This window comes from Zootoca vivipara, chromosome 6, assembly GCF_965207765.1.
Source record: "Zootoca vivipara chromosome 6, rZooViv2.hap1.1, whole genome shotgun sequence".
Classification (NCBI taxonomy): domain Eukaryota; kingdom Metazoa; phylum Chordata; class Lepidosauria; order Squamata; family Lacertidae; genus Zootoca; species Zootoca vivipara.
In genome coordinates, this window is record NC_142589.1 from 4870626 (window position 1) to 4884927 (window position 14302).

General features: G+C 45.7%; 1 protein-coding gene across 18 annotated transcripts in view; it reads left to right on the forward strand.

Moving 5' to 3' along the window:
* The window catches only part of AAK1 (AP2 associated kinase 1), a 117362-nt gene that overhangs the window by 98706 nt on the left and 4354 nt on the right, over positions 1–14302 (forward strand). For 3 of the 18 annotated variants that reach the window (XM_035118211.3, XM_035118213.3, XM_088670876.1), the window contains one exon: positions 847–3202. The exons of the other annotated variants lie outside the window; for them this stretch is intronic. In XM_035118211.3, the coding sequence (XP_034974102.2) occupies positions 847–941 (95 nt within the window). In that variant the 3' untranslated portion in view covers positions 942–3202. Of the gene's footprint in view, positions 1–846; positions 3203–14302 lie in introns of those variants that run through there. 18 annotated transcript variants of the gene reach the window in all.

Genomic DNA, 14302 nt, shown 5'->3' on the forward strand with positions numbered 1-14302 from the left:
TGCTTGGTCCCAGCTCCTGCCAACCTAGCAGTTCGAAAGCACGTCAAAATACAAGTAGATAAATAGGAACCGCTACAGCGGGAAGGTAAACGGCGTTTCCATGTGCTGCTCTGGTTTGCCAGAAGCGGCTTTGTCATGCTGGCCACATGACCTGGAAGCTGTACGCCGGCTCCCTCGGCCAATAATGCGAGATGAGCGCGCAACCCCAGAGTCGGTCACGACTGGACCTAACGGTCAGGGGTCCTTTTACCCTTTACCTTTATACACTGCTTGACTGTAAAAGCAAACAAACCTCAATAAAATTATCAATAAGAAAAACCAACAATAATTTAAAACTTTGAAAAAGTTAAAACAAAAGTAGACTAAATACAGATTAAAACTCGCATTGACTTTCTGGACAGGCGTGTCTAAACAAAAACGTTTTTAGCAGACACTTGCCTGACTTCCATAGGCAGAGAGTTCTGAAGTGTAGGTGCTGCCACACTTAAAGATAAAGTTAGTTCTCCTGTTGACCTCTGTATCAGGAGTGCAATGCCACAGGCAGAGCCGCTGTTGGCCGACTTAACTTTTCAGAAGCTGAGACCTTTGGTTGTTAGAATCTCTCTTCAAAAACCACATTGAAGACTTGTGTCTGCAAAACTTTCTGCATTGATCTACTGTAACTCCAAGAGCCACGCTTGTGTAGATTCCAGACTGCTGCTGCTTTCTCTAGCTTGTAGCTTGCTCTTCCTTTTTGTTTGCTTGTGAACGCCTTTTTCATTTTATTTATTGAAATAAAAAAAGCTAACTTTTAATTCCCTTTAATTCTCTTGCTCGATACTGAATTGCTATCTCTCACACTTTCAGGTGGGCATTCTAGAAACAGCAGTGGAAGCTCTGAATCCAGTCTTCCCAACCTAGCCAGGTCTCTTCTGCTAGTGGATCAGCTCATAGACCTGTAGCAGCCACTCAGTAACCAAGGCGGTTTCTGTAACGTACCTTAAATCCAATGTGGTTTTTTTTGTTTTTGTTTTGTTTTGTTTTCCCAACGGAGCTGAATCTTTAGTTGTCAGGTGATTTTGTGTTCCTGTTGTTGTTTTGTTTAAAAAATAACCCTGCAGATGGAAGGAGCCCACACCCTGAACCCCAAATCATGGCCCCCTCTCTTGGGACTCCCCTGCCCTCCGTCTCAGCACGTCCTTGATGCAACTTGCTGCCTTGTGCACTTCTTTCTACTAGCCTATCTCTAATGGGAGCAACGCTGTTTATTAACCTCTTTGCTATGATTTCACCTCCTCTCCCCCCCCCCCCCGCCAGCTCCACTGGAACCATAACTGTACATGAAATTACGTGTAACCTGTGTATGATCCTTACTAGAAATGCATACAACTAATATGTCTGGGCCCCCATCCCACCTTAGTCTAGAGAATGCTAACCAAATGGTACGTCAACTTCTTTTCGTAATCTAAAAGCCAGAAGGGGAAGGACCATGAAAATAAGTCGCCATTGCCCCTCTCTGATGTGCAAGGGGCCAGGGGCTCTCTTAGGAAGGCTTTGGGGCCGGACTCTGGGCAGTGCCTCCTCCTCCACAGCTAAAACTGTGCTTGAGATCTGCTGAGTAGATACATTTCCAGCTTGGAAAGTGGACATTTTGCTCCCTAACCAGCATTCTGCAGTGTGCTTAGGAATTGGCTGTGCTTAATAAGATAAGATTTAAAACAACAACACCCAAGCTATGGAAATTATCCATCGCAAAATAGTTAAATGTAAAACATCATAATGTCTAAAAAGCATGGCTGATTTTTTTTCCTGTTGGATGAATCCTCAGTTGAAGAGGGCATTTGTAGCAACAGATGTGTACTCTGGTGGAGGGCTTAGCCTGTAGAGGAATTCTGTAAAATTAATGAACATGTCAGACATTCCTGCAGGTGAGGTTGTTTTTGGGTTTTTTCTTTTGGCTGTCTCCCTATGTTGCAACTAGGTATAGTGTTAACACAGTACTATGGAGCCACCCCCCCCTTTTCCCAGTAGCCAAAGGACTGTAATCTTTATTTAGATCCTTCGGTCTTTGTAGAGCTCGCATGCACACCTTGTCAGCCAGTTGAGAGTAAGTGCTTTCCAGCTTAGGTGTACCTGAATGGGTTTTACCTTTTATTTCCACCTTGATATGCTCAGTTTCGTCAAACTACTGGATAGAGTAAACTTGTTTTCATCGGCTTCTGGTCTTCAAGTCCAAAGTTAACTTGCCACTCTGAAGATGTTCTTCTGTACGGAAGGACCTACCCTGACTCCATAGTGGAATAATTATTAGCTTAATGCTAACTCTGTGTATGTGTATGTAGCTGTATTGGTAAAAAAGTGCAGTTTTTCCATGTGTGAAAGTATGAATGACTAAATTTATAGATGTATCAGCCTCTCCTACATGAAGAAAAGACACCTTGATGACGTCCCTGAGTATTCCCCCCTTCCAGCTTCGCCCCCCACACCCCATCTAAATCTCCCCCTCAGAAATTAGCTTAACAAATTCTGTAAATAGGATTTAACCGTCATGTCCGTTCTCTCTGAATCTTTCTAAGATCTACATGCACACTTCATGATAAAAAGTATTGCTTATGTGTGATGTGTCCATTTCCGTGTCTCTGCTGCACTTTCCTGATGATTTACATGACAGAACTATGGAAATTATCTTAGTAAAATTGTTGATAGATCTTTATATTTTTTTGGGAGGGGGTGGGGTTGTTTTGACTTCTGAATCCCGAAGCACAGGCGACCGGGTCTGGATTATGTGGACAAAGCTTTAGATAGAACGTTATTGTATAGTCAGATACTGAAAAATATATGGGGGGAAAAAGAATGGATTTTTTAAAAACAAAGTAACCATCTGCTGTGTATAAGAAACCAAAAATAAAGAACATTTCTGTGAATTAAAGTACTTTTAAAAAAGAATGTTTAACATTTTAAGTCTACTTGAACTTGTTGAAGAGTTCTGGACACAGAATAATGGGAGTACCTGGTTGCTTGAGGACAGTGCTGTGAGCAAAACAACTGTGAGTGTTGGGGCTTTTTACATTTTTGCTTTGTTTTTCCAAAACTGAATCATGCATCTGGATTGGCAAATCTAACATGGTGGAAATAATTTATCCTGTACTAAGGTTTATGAATTGACCAAAAGTCATGGAAATGACGTGTAGCAGATTCTTTAATAAACAGCGCAAGACTGAAATTCTGGGAATGATTATTAGCCTGTTGCAATATATTGCTGGAGGTTGCAGTTCCTTCTTTCAAAGGGGTGATCAAGTATAGGGGGTGTGCGTTTGGGGGTGTTGCAAGGCTGCCGTTAGGCAGAATCAGACAGTCTGCAGCCCATTTTGGAATACCAGTAAAAAAGGGCAGGGAGCAAATATTTTGATTATGATCATGGGAGGCATCACCTGGATTTTCTGCCTCCAGGACCAAAATGTCTTTGACTGCCTGAGGCAGTGGGTGGAGGTGCTGAAATTTCATGTCCGGGGGAATGACTTGATTTCTCATATCCTTAAAGACGGGGATGAAGGTGTGTCTTCTGCTCATGCCATGAGCCCCAATCTCTGTCCCTGTGTCTTCACTGGGGGAACTATTTTTTCCCCAATGAGTTGCTTAAGCAGCTGCAATTGATGCAGACCAGCAGCTGGGAAGTGCAATGGTCCAGGTTGACAACCTTAGTTGTGATAGACCTAGGCTGGCCAACACCCGGTGCCCTCCAGATGTTGTTGGCCTCAAGCTCCCATCAGCCCCAGATGGCATGGTGAATGAACAGGGTTGATGGAATCTGTAGTTCAACAACGTCTGTAGAGCACCCCATAGACTTTCCCAGCAGTCTGCTGGAAATTCACTGGGGAGAAATTCAGCACCAGAAGTGGCACCTCTGTTGTTGAATTTCTTGCTGTCTGAGCTAGTTATTTAATATTTCTGGTGTGTGTGTGTGCTTTTGTTTTTTAAATTGTGTGGGCTGACTTCTGTCTTGCACACTAACAACAACAACAACAACGAAATGGGAGACACCCCACTGGGTGTATATTAAATTTGCAAAGTAGGAGTGCATACAATTCCTGTATTGTGGGGTGTGGACTCGATGACCCTTTGGGTCCCTTCCAACTCTACAATTCTATGATTCTATGCTCGGCACCTCTTCACAATTAAGGCATTATTTTGAAGCTGTGCCAATGAACTGCTTATTCGGAACCACTTCAAGCAGGATCAGGCCAACCCAGCATTCTCAGAAAGAATCTCAGCAAGTAGTTAGCTTCCCTGATATTGCTTGGATCACCCCTGACCTTTGGCCTTGCTCCCTGGGGTTGGTAGGCATAGTGGTGCATCAAGATCTAGTTAGCCACACCTGTTCTAGGTAGCCCAGTGAACCGCAGTCTACCTTCAGGTTGCCCCTGTAGAAATGTTTCACTGCAAGTAGTGCCAAGCTCAGCCTGTCACGCACTGTGCTCGGATAGTGTTTGTCATGCTCTCTTAGATGATAATTGGCAGTAGACAATGTAGTTAAAAAGTTCACAGTAAATTCTGTAGCCCATTGATCGTAACACAGCCCTGTGATGCTGATCCATATCCTGTGACAGCCTTCATCAAGCTGATGCACTCCAGCAGAGCTAGTATGATGCTGCAAAGCTTTTATGGAATGTGGAGCTGCTCTTATCTTGTCAAAGGGTTGCCGTGGCCTGTTGCTTTTCTGACATGAGTGGAGAGCTGTGCTGAGCGAGCAGAAACTGCTGCCTGACCTCTGCAACAAACTGCCATGTAAGGACATTGAAGAAAAAGCACTCATCCTGATGGAGAACCCACAAGCCATACAGCACCCCTTTCCTATGGCTCTGCCTTCCTCTTTACTCTGGGAGTGATGCTGATGATCCTTTCATCTGCAACCAGATTAGAATCTCACTCTTTAGGGCTGGGGTTTTGAAAACACAAGTGGAAACTGGTGTCAAGTAGCCATTAACTTGGTGATGGAGACGGAGGTTCAAGCAGACCTTTGTATGGAAGATGCCCAAAGTAATTTGGTGGCTTGTTGGCTTTTAATTGTGCTCCAAATATGCACCAGCATATTTGGTGCTGTATGGAAAGCAAATGGAAGCATTCCCTGCTCAGAGGAGCATTCAGGATTAGTCAGAAAGGTGGGATTCATCCTGATATCACAGTTGCCATCTTAATGGCAGGCAGTTCTGTGGAAGTGAGAGTACAATGATCCAGGAAAGCTTTGTTTATGGAAGAAAAATTTTGAGGGAAGGGACCTCAAGGCAGGTTTCCTGATGCGTAAAGAAGGTAAAAATTTGATACCAAGCACCAAAACCCAGTTTACAAGATTTCAGATAGCTGTGCAAAACACAGCCAGATGAGAACCACCACCCCAACCTGATTCCCCTCCAGATGTTTTGAACTACAGCTCCCATAACCCCCAGGATCATACAGCCATGCTGGCTGGGACTGTGAGTTGTTGCTGCTGTTTATTGGTATCGCGCTTCCAAAAAATGAAACACTAAGCAACTTACAAAAATGTACAAGAATAAAACAGCTTAAAATACACAAATTATATATATAGATCCAGCTCCACATCACCCTGCTAAAATTAAAGAATCAAAGGCCTGGGTGAATAAAGATGTCTTTGCCTGTTGCCTATAAGAGAGCTAGTGATGGCAGCAAGCATGCCTCCCTGGGGAGAGCATTCCCTAAACGGGGCCACCACTGAAAAGGCCCCTTCTTGTGTTGCCACCCTTCACACCTCCTTCAAAGGGGGCACCTCAGATGAAGAATGTAGTGTCTGGGTTAGCTTACTTGGTGGTGAGAAGCAGTTCTTGAGGATACTGAGGTTTGTAGTCAGAAACATCTGGAGAGCACCAGGTTGAAGAAGATGGTGCAGGGAAAGGACAGGCCAATGATCTAACCCAGTAGAAGGCAGCTTTATATTCATCCCCGAGCCCTTCCAACAGTGAAGCTTGTTGGTGACTTTATGTATCCAAACAAGAAGATATTCACTTGGACCTTTTCAGGTCTCCCAGGCCCAGTTCCTGAACTCTTACAGAATCTACCATTTTCATTTATTTAAATAAGTGGTTTGCAAAATTGAAATGAAATTATCAATAATAAAAACTAATGGCAATAATTTAAACTTTTGAAAAGTTTGAATAACAACAGACTGAAAACAGGTTGAAACTCACACCAGCTTTCTAAACATCTGAGTAGCCTTGCACTAAACAAGGAAGGATGCTTTTTTGAAGGTGCCCAAAAAATGCAATGATGGTGCCTGATATCGAGGCAGAGGGTTCCAGAGTGTAGGTGTGGCCACACCATCACGTGAAGACCTAATTCTGTCTGTGCTCCTGTAATTGTGGAGTGCCACAGTTTCCCTACTCTCACTGCTTTGTTGTCTCAAAAAGAGGAGGTGGGAAGCATGTTTATGAAAAGAGAAGGTGTCAGTACAAAGGAGGACACCACTTGGTCCAAGATGAGAGCGCATAAGTGCTTTCTTTGATGTCTTCGCGACACAGCCCCCACACCATCCTCATCCGATTAGTCCCCTGCAATAGAGCCCTCCTGTGTGTCCCTCCAGGTCTTGTCGACCTCCGAAAAGGTTCAGTTTGCTGTAGGCACCCTGCAGAGACAACATTGCCCTGCTGCAGCTGCCTTAGGAGGAGAATGTTTCAGTGGAGCTGTCCATTGTGCTGTTCTTGCCTGGCCTGTTTTGCCTTTGCCAGACACTGCCTGCTTCCCTTGGGAGTCTCAAGCTCCTACAGCAGGGGTGTCAAACTCAAATTCATCGGGGGCCGCATCAGCAGTTTGGTCACCCTCAAAGGGCCGGTTGCATCTGTAGGACTATGTGTCCACTCTTTATTATCATAAATTATTGTCACTGCATTCAATTATTACTGTTTTTTGTAATAATGTAAGTAATAACTAGCTCTGAAAGCAGAAAAATAGTCAGAATAATGGCAAGTAGATATTCAAATGTACAATTATTGTACAATTTATTGAAAAATGATTTTTGGTAACAGACAGTATTTTTTTAAAACATACAAATATTGCCAAACGCTTGGAGCTGCTGTTCAGGAAGATGGATTTACAAGGGTCCCCCATCATCCCCCTGCGCCTCACAGGGTTCTCTGGGGAGAGGGGCTTGGGTGTGGGGCTGAGTGAGGAAGCCTTCAGCCCTTCCTCATTCCTGCTGGTTGGGGGGGGCAGAAGGGGGCTGGGTGGGGCTCCTGCTCTGGCGCTTCATGGAGCAGAGGGCAAATGTAAGAATTCTCTGCACTGCAAGCCTATGTATCTTTAATACCCAATGGAGCATAGGTTTGTATAAATGGGTGTGGAAGTGCAGCCTTGGGTTGAGCCTCATAAGTCATACGATATGCAAACATTAATGTGAACACAAGGGACCATGGATCCAGTAATCAGCAAAGCACGCAGGTATCTAGGACAAGTAAAAATGTTTTATATTCAACAAATTCTCAAACCGCTCTACTTTAGAATATTCTGTTGCAGCTAGCTGCAGCCTGCAAGTTAGTCTATTGGTCGATCCCTGCGAGGCTCTGCCCTTCTGGCCCCGCCCCCTCTCCCTGTGCAGAAGTGAAGTCGGAGTTTAACCCTTTCCGTAACGTTAGTGGCTGCTTCTGTTCGTTCCTCAGGAAACGGACCATATATCTCCCTAAAAAAAGCTCAACAACTCAAGCAGTCTCTCTGGAGTCGGCCACCCCTGATCTATATAAACTATCCAGGGAGGAATGGAGGGCTGCCTCCCTCCTGCCACCCCTCCCCTACCAGATAATATGCCATTCTTCTCCGCTCCTTTGCTAGCCGCCCACCCCTTCCCCCTCCCCTTTTTCGCCAATCAATCCTTCTCCATTTGGGAAATTTACAGGAAACCCAAATTCGCTGTCCTTGTTGGGTGAAGCAGATTTTGAAAAGCATAACACACACACACACACACACACAAGAGTGACACCCTGTGTGTGATTAAATGTCTTGAAATCTGCTTCTGATTTCCTCGGGATTGAAACCTTTTTTTTTAAACTCCCATTTAAAGGCAGCCCGACCTCAGTTTCTCCACTGTTGCATTTCTCCCACCCCTCTCCCCACACCCCTCGCTGCTCTTTTGATCCCTCCCAGTGAAGCAACCCTTCATTGGGTAGTTCAGAGCGAGCAAGCAAGCGAGAGGGAGAAGCAGCAGCAGCAGCAGCCAGCCCTGCCTCTGCCGCTCATTTCGGCGCCCCTGGAAGCCGCAGCTGCGGCTGCAGCGCGCTTGTCTCCTCTAGCCAGAAAAGGAGAGGGACTTTGGAGGACTTGCGGAGCTTCCGGACGAACGGCAGCTTCGTCGGAGGAGACGACGCGGCAGCGGAGCGCGTTGTCATCGCTGCCACCGCCCCGCCCCACATTCAACCACCGCGCCGAAAGCGAGCGCGAAGTTGCGAGAGGTGGGGTTGGGGAAGGGAGCAGCGGCGGGCCATCTCGCGAGAGTAAGAGGCGAGAACGGTTTCCCGAAAGGAGCCCCTGGGAGCTGTAGTCTCCAAGCGGAGCGCTCCCCGCGTGCCTCCAGATAGCGGCCTGTTTGTCGGTGCGGCCAAGGTCCCGCTGCTGGGTCCTGCTGGCTGGGGCGCTCGGCGGGCCACATGAGGAGGTCTGGCGGGCCGCATTTGGCCCGCGGGCCTTGGGTTTGACACCTGTGTCCTACAGTGTAGGTGGAAGGAGGGCTGTAGCTCAGCAGCAGATCATCTGTTTTTCTTTCAGAGGGTTCCAGAGTCACTCCCTGGCATCGGCATGTAGTGCTTGGAAATACTGAGTGGATGGACTGATTGTCTGATTTGGTGTAAGGCAGTTCCCTAGGTTACAAAATATGCAGGCTCAGAGCAGGGGGAAGCAACGCCAGCTTAAGCTCTGGCATCCCGAGAGAGTGAGTACAAAAAATACCCCGATACTTTTAGCATTCCAGAGCCCAAAGCCCATCTCATTCTCAAATGGGAGGGTTTTTTGTCTCTCTGTCCTCAAATCTGCTTTTATTCTATTAGCACACACAGATCTTGTTTATATCTTGTTATAGCAAACCACCTTCACCCACAGTCGGATTAGTTTCTCCTGTTCAGAACAGTCAAGGAAAATCCAGCTGTTTCTTGACTGGTGAGCGAATATCCACTGACCATTCTGAGTCATTTGTCAATAATTTGCTAGGTCATAGTTATGGCTAGGCCAGCCTCCCTAACCAATGTATTTGGGTTATGTAATTGAGTGTTTGGAATTAAAAACAAGTGTAAGGGTCTCTACACTGCTGTCCCCCTTTATTGTAGTGAAGGCAAACCCACTATCCTTTTTGTGTTATTTAATGCCTGTATGGGAAGGAATCACAGTTTTTTTGTTAATATTAAATTTAGTATACTCTAATAATAGGATCTTCCTGCCAACCTAGCAGTTCGAAAGCACGTCAAAGTGCAAGTAGATGAATAGGAACTGAAAAGTGGGAAGGTAAACGGCGTTTCCGTGTTCTGCTCTGGTTTGCCAGAAGCGGCTTTGTCATGCTGGTCACATGACCTGGAAGCTATACGCCGGCTCCCTCAGCCAATAATGCGAGATGAGCGCGCGACCCCAGAGTCGGTCACGACTGGACCTAATGGTCAGGGGTCCCTTTACCTTTTAATAATAGGATTTAGTAATTGCAGCAGGGGTGGGGCCCTCATAGCCCTTCTACCTGGCCCTTGGGACTAGACCAGGCCCCCCTCTTCTTCAGCCATGCATTGTGCTGTTGCCTGGCTCAAACACACCCTTGAGCTAGGGTAATGCCTCTTGCTTGCCTGGATGGAGGGTTGTGAGTGTGCAGAAACTTCTGTGCATGTGTTGCACAAAGTCAAAAGCCACTTCTGTTTCCCTGCCCTTTCTTGTTTATGTATCTCCACACCCACCCACCCCAGAAAACTGCCCACAAGGCAACTTGGTCCTTGGGCTGAAAATGGTTCTGTGCCTCTGAATTACAGGGCGGACTCAGACATATTCTCAGATTGCTCACCAGTACTGTAAGTGTCTGCAGCAGCTTTCTCCAACCTAGTGCCTTCCAGATGTTTTGAGCTACAACTCCCACCATTCCCATCCCACACAGCTGTATGTTGCAGCTGTACTCCAAAACATCTGGTGCAGGCATGTCAAACCTGCGGCCCTCCAGATGTTTTGGCCTACAACTCCCATGATCCCTAGCTAGCAGGACCAGTGGTTGGGGAAGATGGGAATTGTAGTCCATAACATCTGGAGGGCCGCAGGTTTGACATGCCTGATCTGGTGAGTGCTATGTTAGGGGAAGCTGCTGTATAGGATTGCAGCCTGAGTCCCATAACTTTTTCTTATCAATCATACCTGCTGTCTAGGAATGCTGTGCTGGAACCATCACAAAAATTTGAGTTGGAAATCACAGAAATGGGTGAGAATTCTAGACAGACCTTTAAACCATCTCTTAGCTTTCTGGCGTTTCTCTTCTTGTCTCTCTTGGTTTCTGGATCCTCCTTTCAGCACACTGGGCCTCATTGCTGATTCCGTTGTCTTGGTCCTGCCCTTCCAGAGGGTCTCATCTATGCAAGAGGCGGGTGGCGAACATCTCAGTGGCCCATCCATCAGTCTTGTGCATCCTGCAGTACCAAATGTATTCAGGACACGTTATTGTTTTGATTATCTTACAATTAACTGGACAGTGCTCTTTATTCTCCCATGGACTATAGGCAGATGTGTAGGATGTTTTTATGTTGTTACTGAGCTATGCAAAGTGGATTGGATGAAGACCATGGGGAATCCGTTCCTCAGAATGCATTGTGTTCCTTCACAATTCCCATTAATTCCCATGAACTTGTGTGGGAGGCATTTGCAGGGAATTTAGAAAGCCTTGGCCCGTCACATATTTACCCAGCCTTTCTGCCAAGGAACACAAAGCAGCGTGAACTTGGGTTCCCAGGCAATGAGGTTCATAATATGCAATTCTGCAAGATGTTCCACATCCTCATTGGGATTCTCCTTCTGGTTTCAAAGTCTCAAGATGCAGCTGACTAGTTGCAGGGCTGCCACTGTCAGTTTGAAACCTACCCAGGTCTCTGGAGTGCAGAAAAGCAAAATCCTTTCTGCAATTGCTGAAGAAGAAGAAAATTTATTGCCAAATTCTTCAAACACCTGATCCCAGCACTGAGCAGGTTGCCATTCCAATTTGTATGGTGAAGATTTCTCTCCCTGGTCCTCATAATATGGTTGCTGTATGTGCAAGAGGGCCTAGGTATGCTGTAGACTGATTTGTGCCCTCTTTCCTTTTTGAACTGCATTTTGTGTTTGTTTAATCCTTCTGCCATTGCATAGTTGAAAAACAATAGATTATGGATATATATGCAAGTACATATCTCATTGTAGAGTCTAATTGTATAGAACAGATGAAATGCAATTGTGTAAGTACCGAACTGAACCAAAATGGGGCCTGTTGAACTAGGCAGTGGGTGGGCAATGGGGATTTTCTGAGGGGGAATTGTGCAGATCAGATCTTCGTACGGGGCTTGTTTCAACTGCTGCTTTAGATGGTTGTCTGCCAAGCATGCGGGAGAGCTGTATGGCACAGTGGTGGGAGGTGAGGGGAAGTAGCCTTGGCCCAAGGTGTTTTCCCTTCTGCAATATAGGGTAATAAAGGGTAAGAAGGACTGAGCTGACATATGCCAAGCAATTGATAATGCTCTTAAAGCACTATATAAATGCCAATGTTAATTTTTTTTATGAGGCTGGTGAAAATGTAGTTTGATTTCTGTTTTAGAGCTCCTTGCTCCGGAATATGAGAGAGAGAGAGAGAACCCAGACATATTTCTCTTCCCACCCCACTCACTCACTTATACCCCTTTCATAGCTTTAGTTTAGAGTGACTTTCCTAGTTAGCACATCCACTAGGCTTGGAAGCAATGCCTGCTGCTCACCTGGAGCACCTGTGCATGTCTTTCCAGTGGAATTAGTGAGCCTGAAAGTCAAAGGAAGCCTGCCGCTTGCTGCGTTGAATCCAAACACAGCAAGGCAGGCTGGCTTTATTTGTATCATGGCAAATATGACAAGCTAGTGTTTAAGGCAGATACACACACAGCCCCTCCAAAAGAGAGAATTTTAAAGGACCTGTTTTTGCTAAGGGAGCCCTTAGTTCGTAGCTGAACCTGCAAGGGTGATAAGGGATGCATCTCAATTGGTTATAGCCAGGGTAACTGCTGATGATATTGCAGCCAGCTGAAGCCATGACCCAATCCACTAGTTTTCATATGCTCTCTTCTTCCTTACCCTTTAGCTTTTTTTGTAGTGCGGGAGACAGTTGCAAACCTCATAGTTTTCTTTTGGGGAGGGGGATACCTGAACCTCTTGGGGGGAAAATGCATATTACACACCCGGCGTTCAGAGTGGTTGTTTTTTGAGATTGGGTTTTTTCCCCTAGGTTGCTTTTTTGTTACTGCCGTGGGAATGATTAAAAATATAAAAGAGGAAGTCCTGTTAATGGAACGCTGCATATTGGCTTCAATAGGCTTTCTGTACAGTATGTTACATTGCCTTCCATTTCTTGCCTACAGTGGCCATGCACTTACAGTGTAATGTATCAAAGCCGATGGTCTCTCAATAAACAATCATTTTGATGCTTATCTTTGAAGTACTGTCTTTGATTATTGGGGGGGGGGGAAGAGGGGGAGAGTAGTTCCAGTGCCCTGAAAAGCAGGTGACCTCTATTGGAATTCCCCCCCTCCAAAGAATGAACTACTTTCTCCCTCTTTTTATTTATTTATTTATTTTAAAAAAACAGCAGCACAAGAAGGACAGCCCTAGTCAATCTAAGTTAGGTTTGCAAGGCAAGAATTGATGCTCCAGGATCTCTTCAAACTGGAAGCATCATCCACCTATGCTCAGTGGTCTTGAGGACACAGCCTTGCTTAAGGATGTGTGACGGGCCTGGCTAAATAAGAACAGGGTCTGCTAGTCCAGAATCCCCAAAACTGGCAGAGTGTAGCCAAAGATAAGCCTGTGTCCCCAGGTGGGCTGTGATCTGTGCTTTGCCCTACAGACCACATGAGATTTGGTCCGTCCCCCATGCCCCCCCCTTCTAAAAGAGTGTGATGCCCAAAATCCTGTTCCGTTATTTTAAAATGGATGATAGCAAATGCGAAGGCTTTGGGATCTGGTTTTCAACCGTTTAGTTTTCATGTGCCTTTTTCCTGTCCTCTTGCTAACATGAGTCCTATGCCATGATAACCTGCTACTATTTCTTGGAAGGTAAGCTACCTTGTGTTCTGATAACTGTCTGTGTGATCCATCTGGCCTAGAAAAATAAATATGGATTCCTCCAGTGAGGTAATAAGAGAAAGTCCTTCCATTTTCCCCTTCATTCTTCTGCTAATCAGGCATTAAACTTCTAGTAGTTAATATGGCTTTGGACTGGATTGACCCAACATTGCAGTGGTTCATGCCCCATTCCAGCCTTCCCCAGCCAGATGTTTTGGACCACAGCCCCCATCAGCCATCATGCAGCCATGTTGGCTGTGGAGCTGATAGGAAATGAATATCTGGAGGGTAGCAGGTTCAGGAAGGCTGCTATAATCTTTGCATCTACCGGGCTATACCGGGCTAAGATATAAATAGAATGACTACCACCTGTGATTAGCTGCCATTGCTCTTTGAGCAAGTGGGCAAGCAGAAATCCCCAGCCTGGTTTATCCTCCTTCGCCAGCAAAAGATTAGCAGAGCATTTGAGTAGCTGGAGAACTGGCCTCTCAGGAGTGTCTTCCTGTCCTGGAATCCACTAGGATTGGTGGCCATTCTTTAGGGTGGCTTGCAAAATTAAAAATCTAAAACTCTTGTCCTGAGACACTGGAACCTCCCTGCTAAAAACTAAAACTCAGAGGAAAAAACACCTCAGATTGGATTCATTCCAAAGGAAGCAAATAGAAATGTTTTCTTTTGTTCGTATGGTTTGGATTCCCACCTCCCCACTACCACTCTCAGCAACAAGAAGTTGTTGCTGCATGATGTGGGAGAGAACCACTGGGGATTGTTTGCCATGGGGGGGGGGCAACAGGCAGGTAGACAGGGTGCTGAAAACTCTCTCTCCAGCTAATTGTGCACCCTGTTTAACCCCACACTTAATTTTTCAACACTTAGCAGAATCTGACCACACTATCCTAGTTCCTTCACCGCCACCTTGTCTCAAATTAAAAAACACAAAACCAAAAGCGATGGTTGTGTGCTAGTGACCCTCAGCTGTGCAGATTTCTGTGGCTGCCATCCCACTCGCCACCCACTCCAGTCATATCCCGAGGTT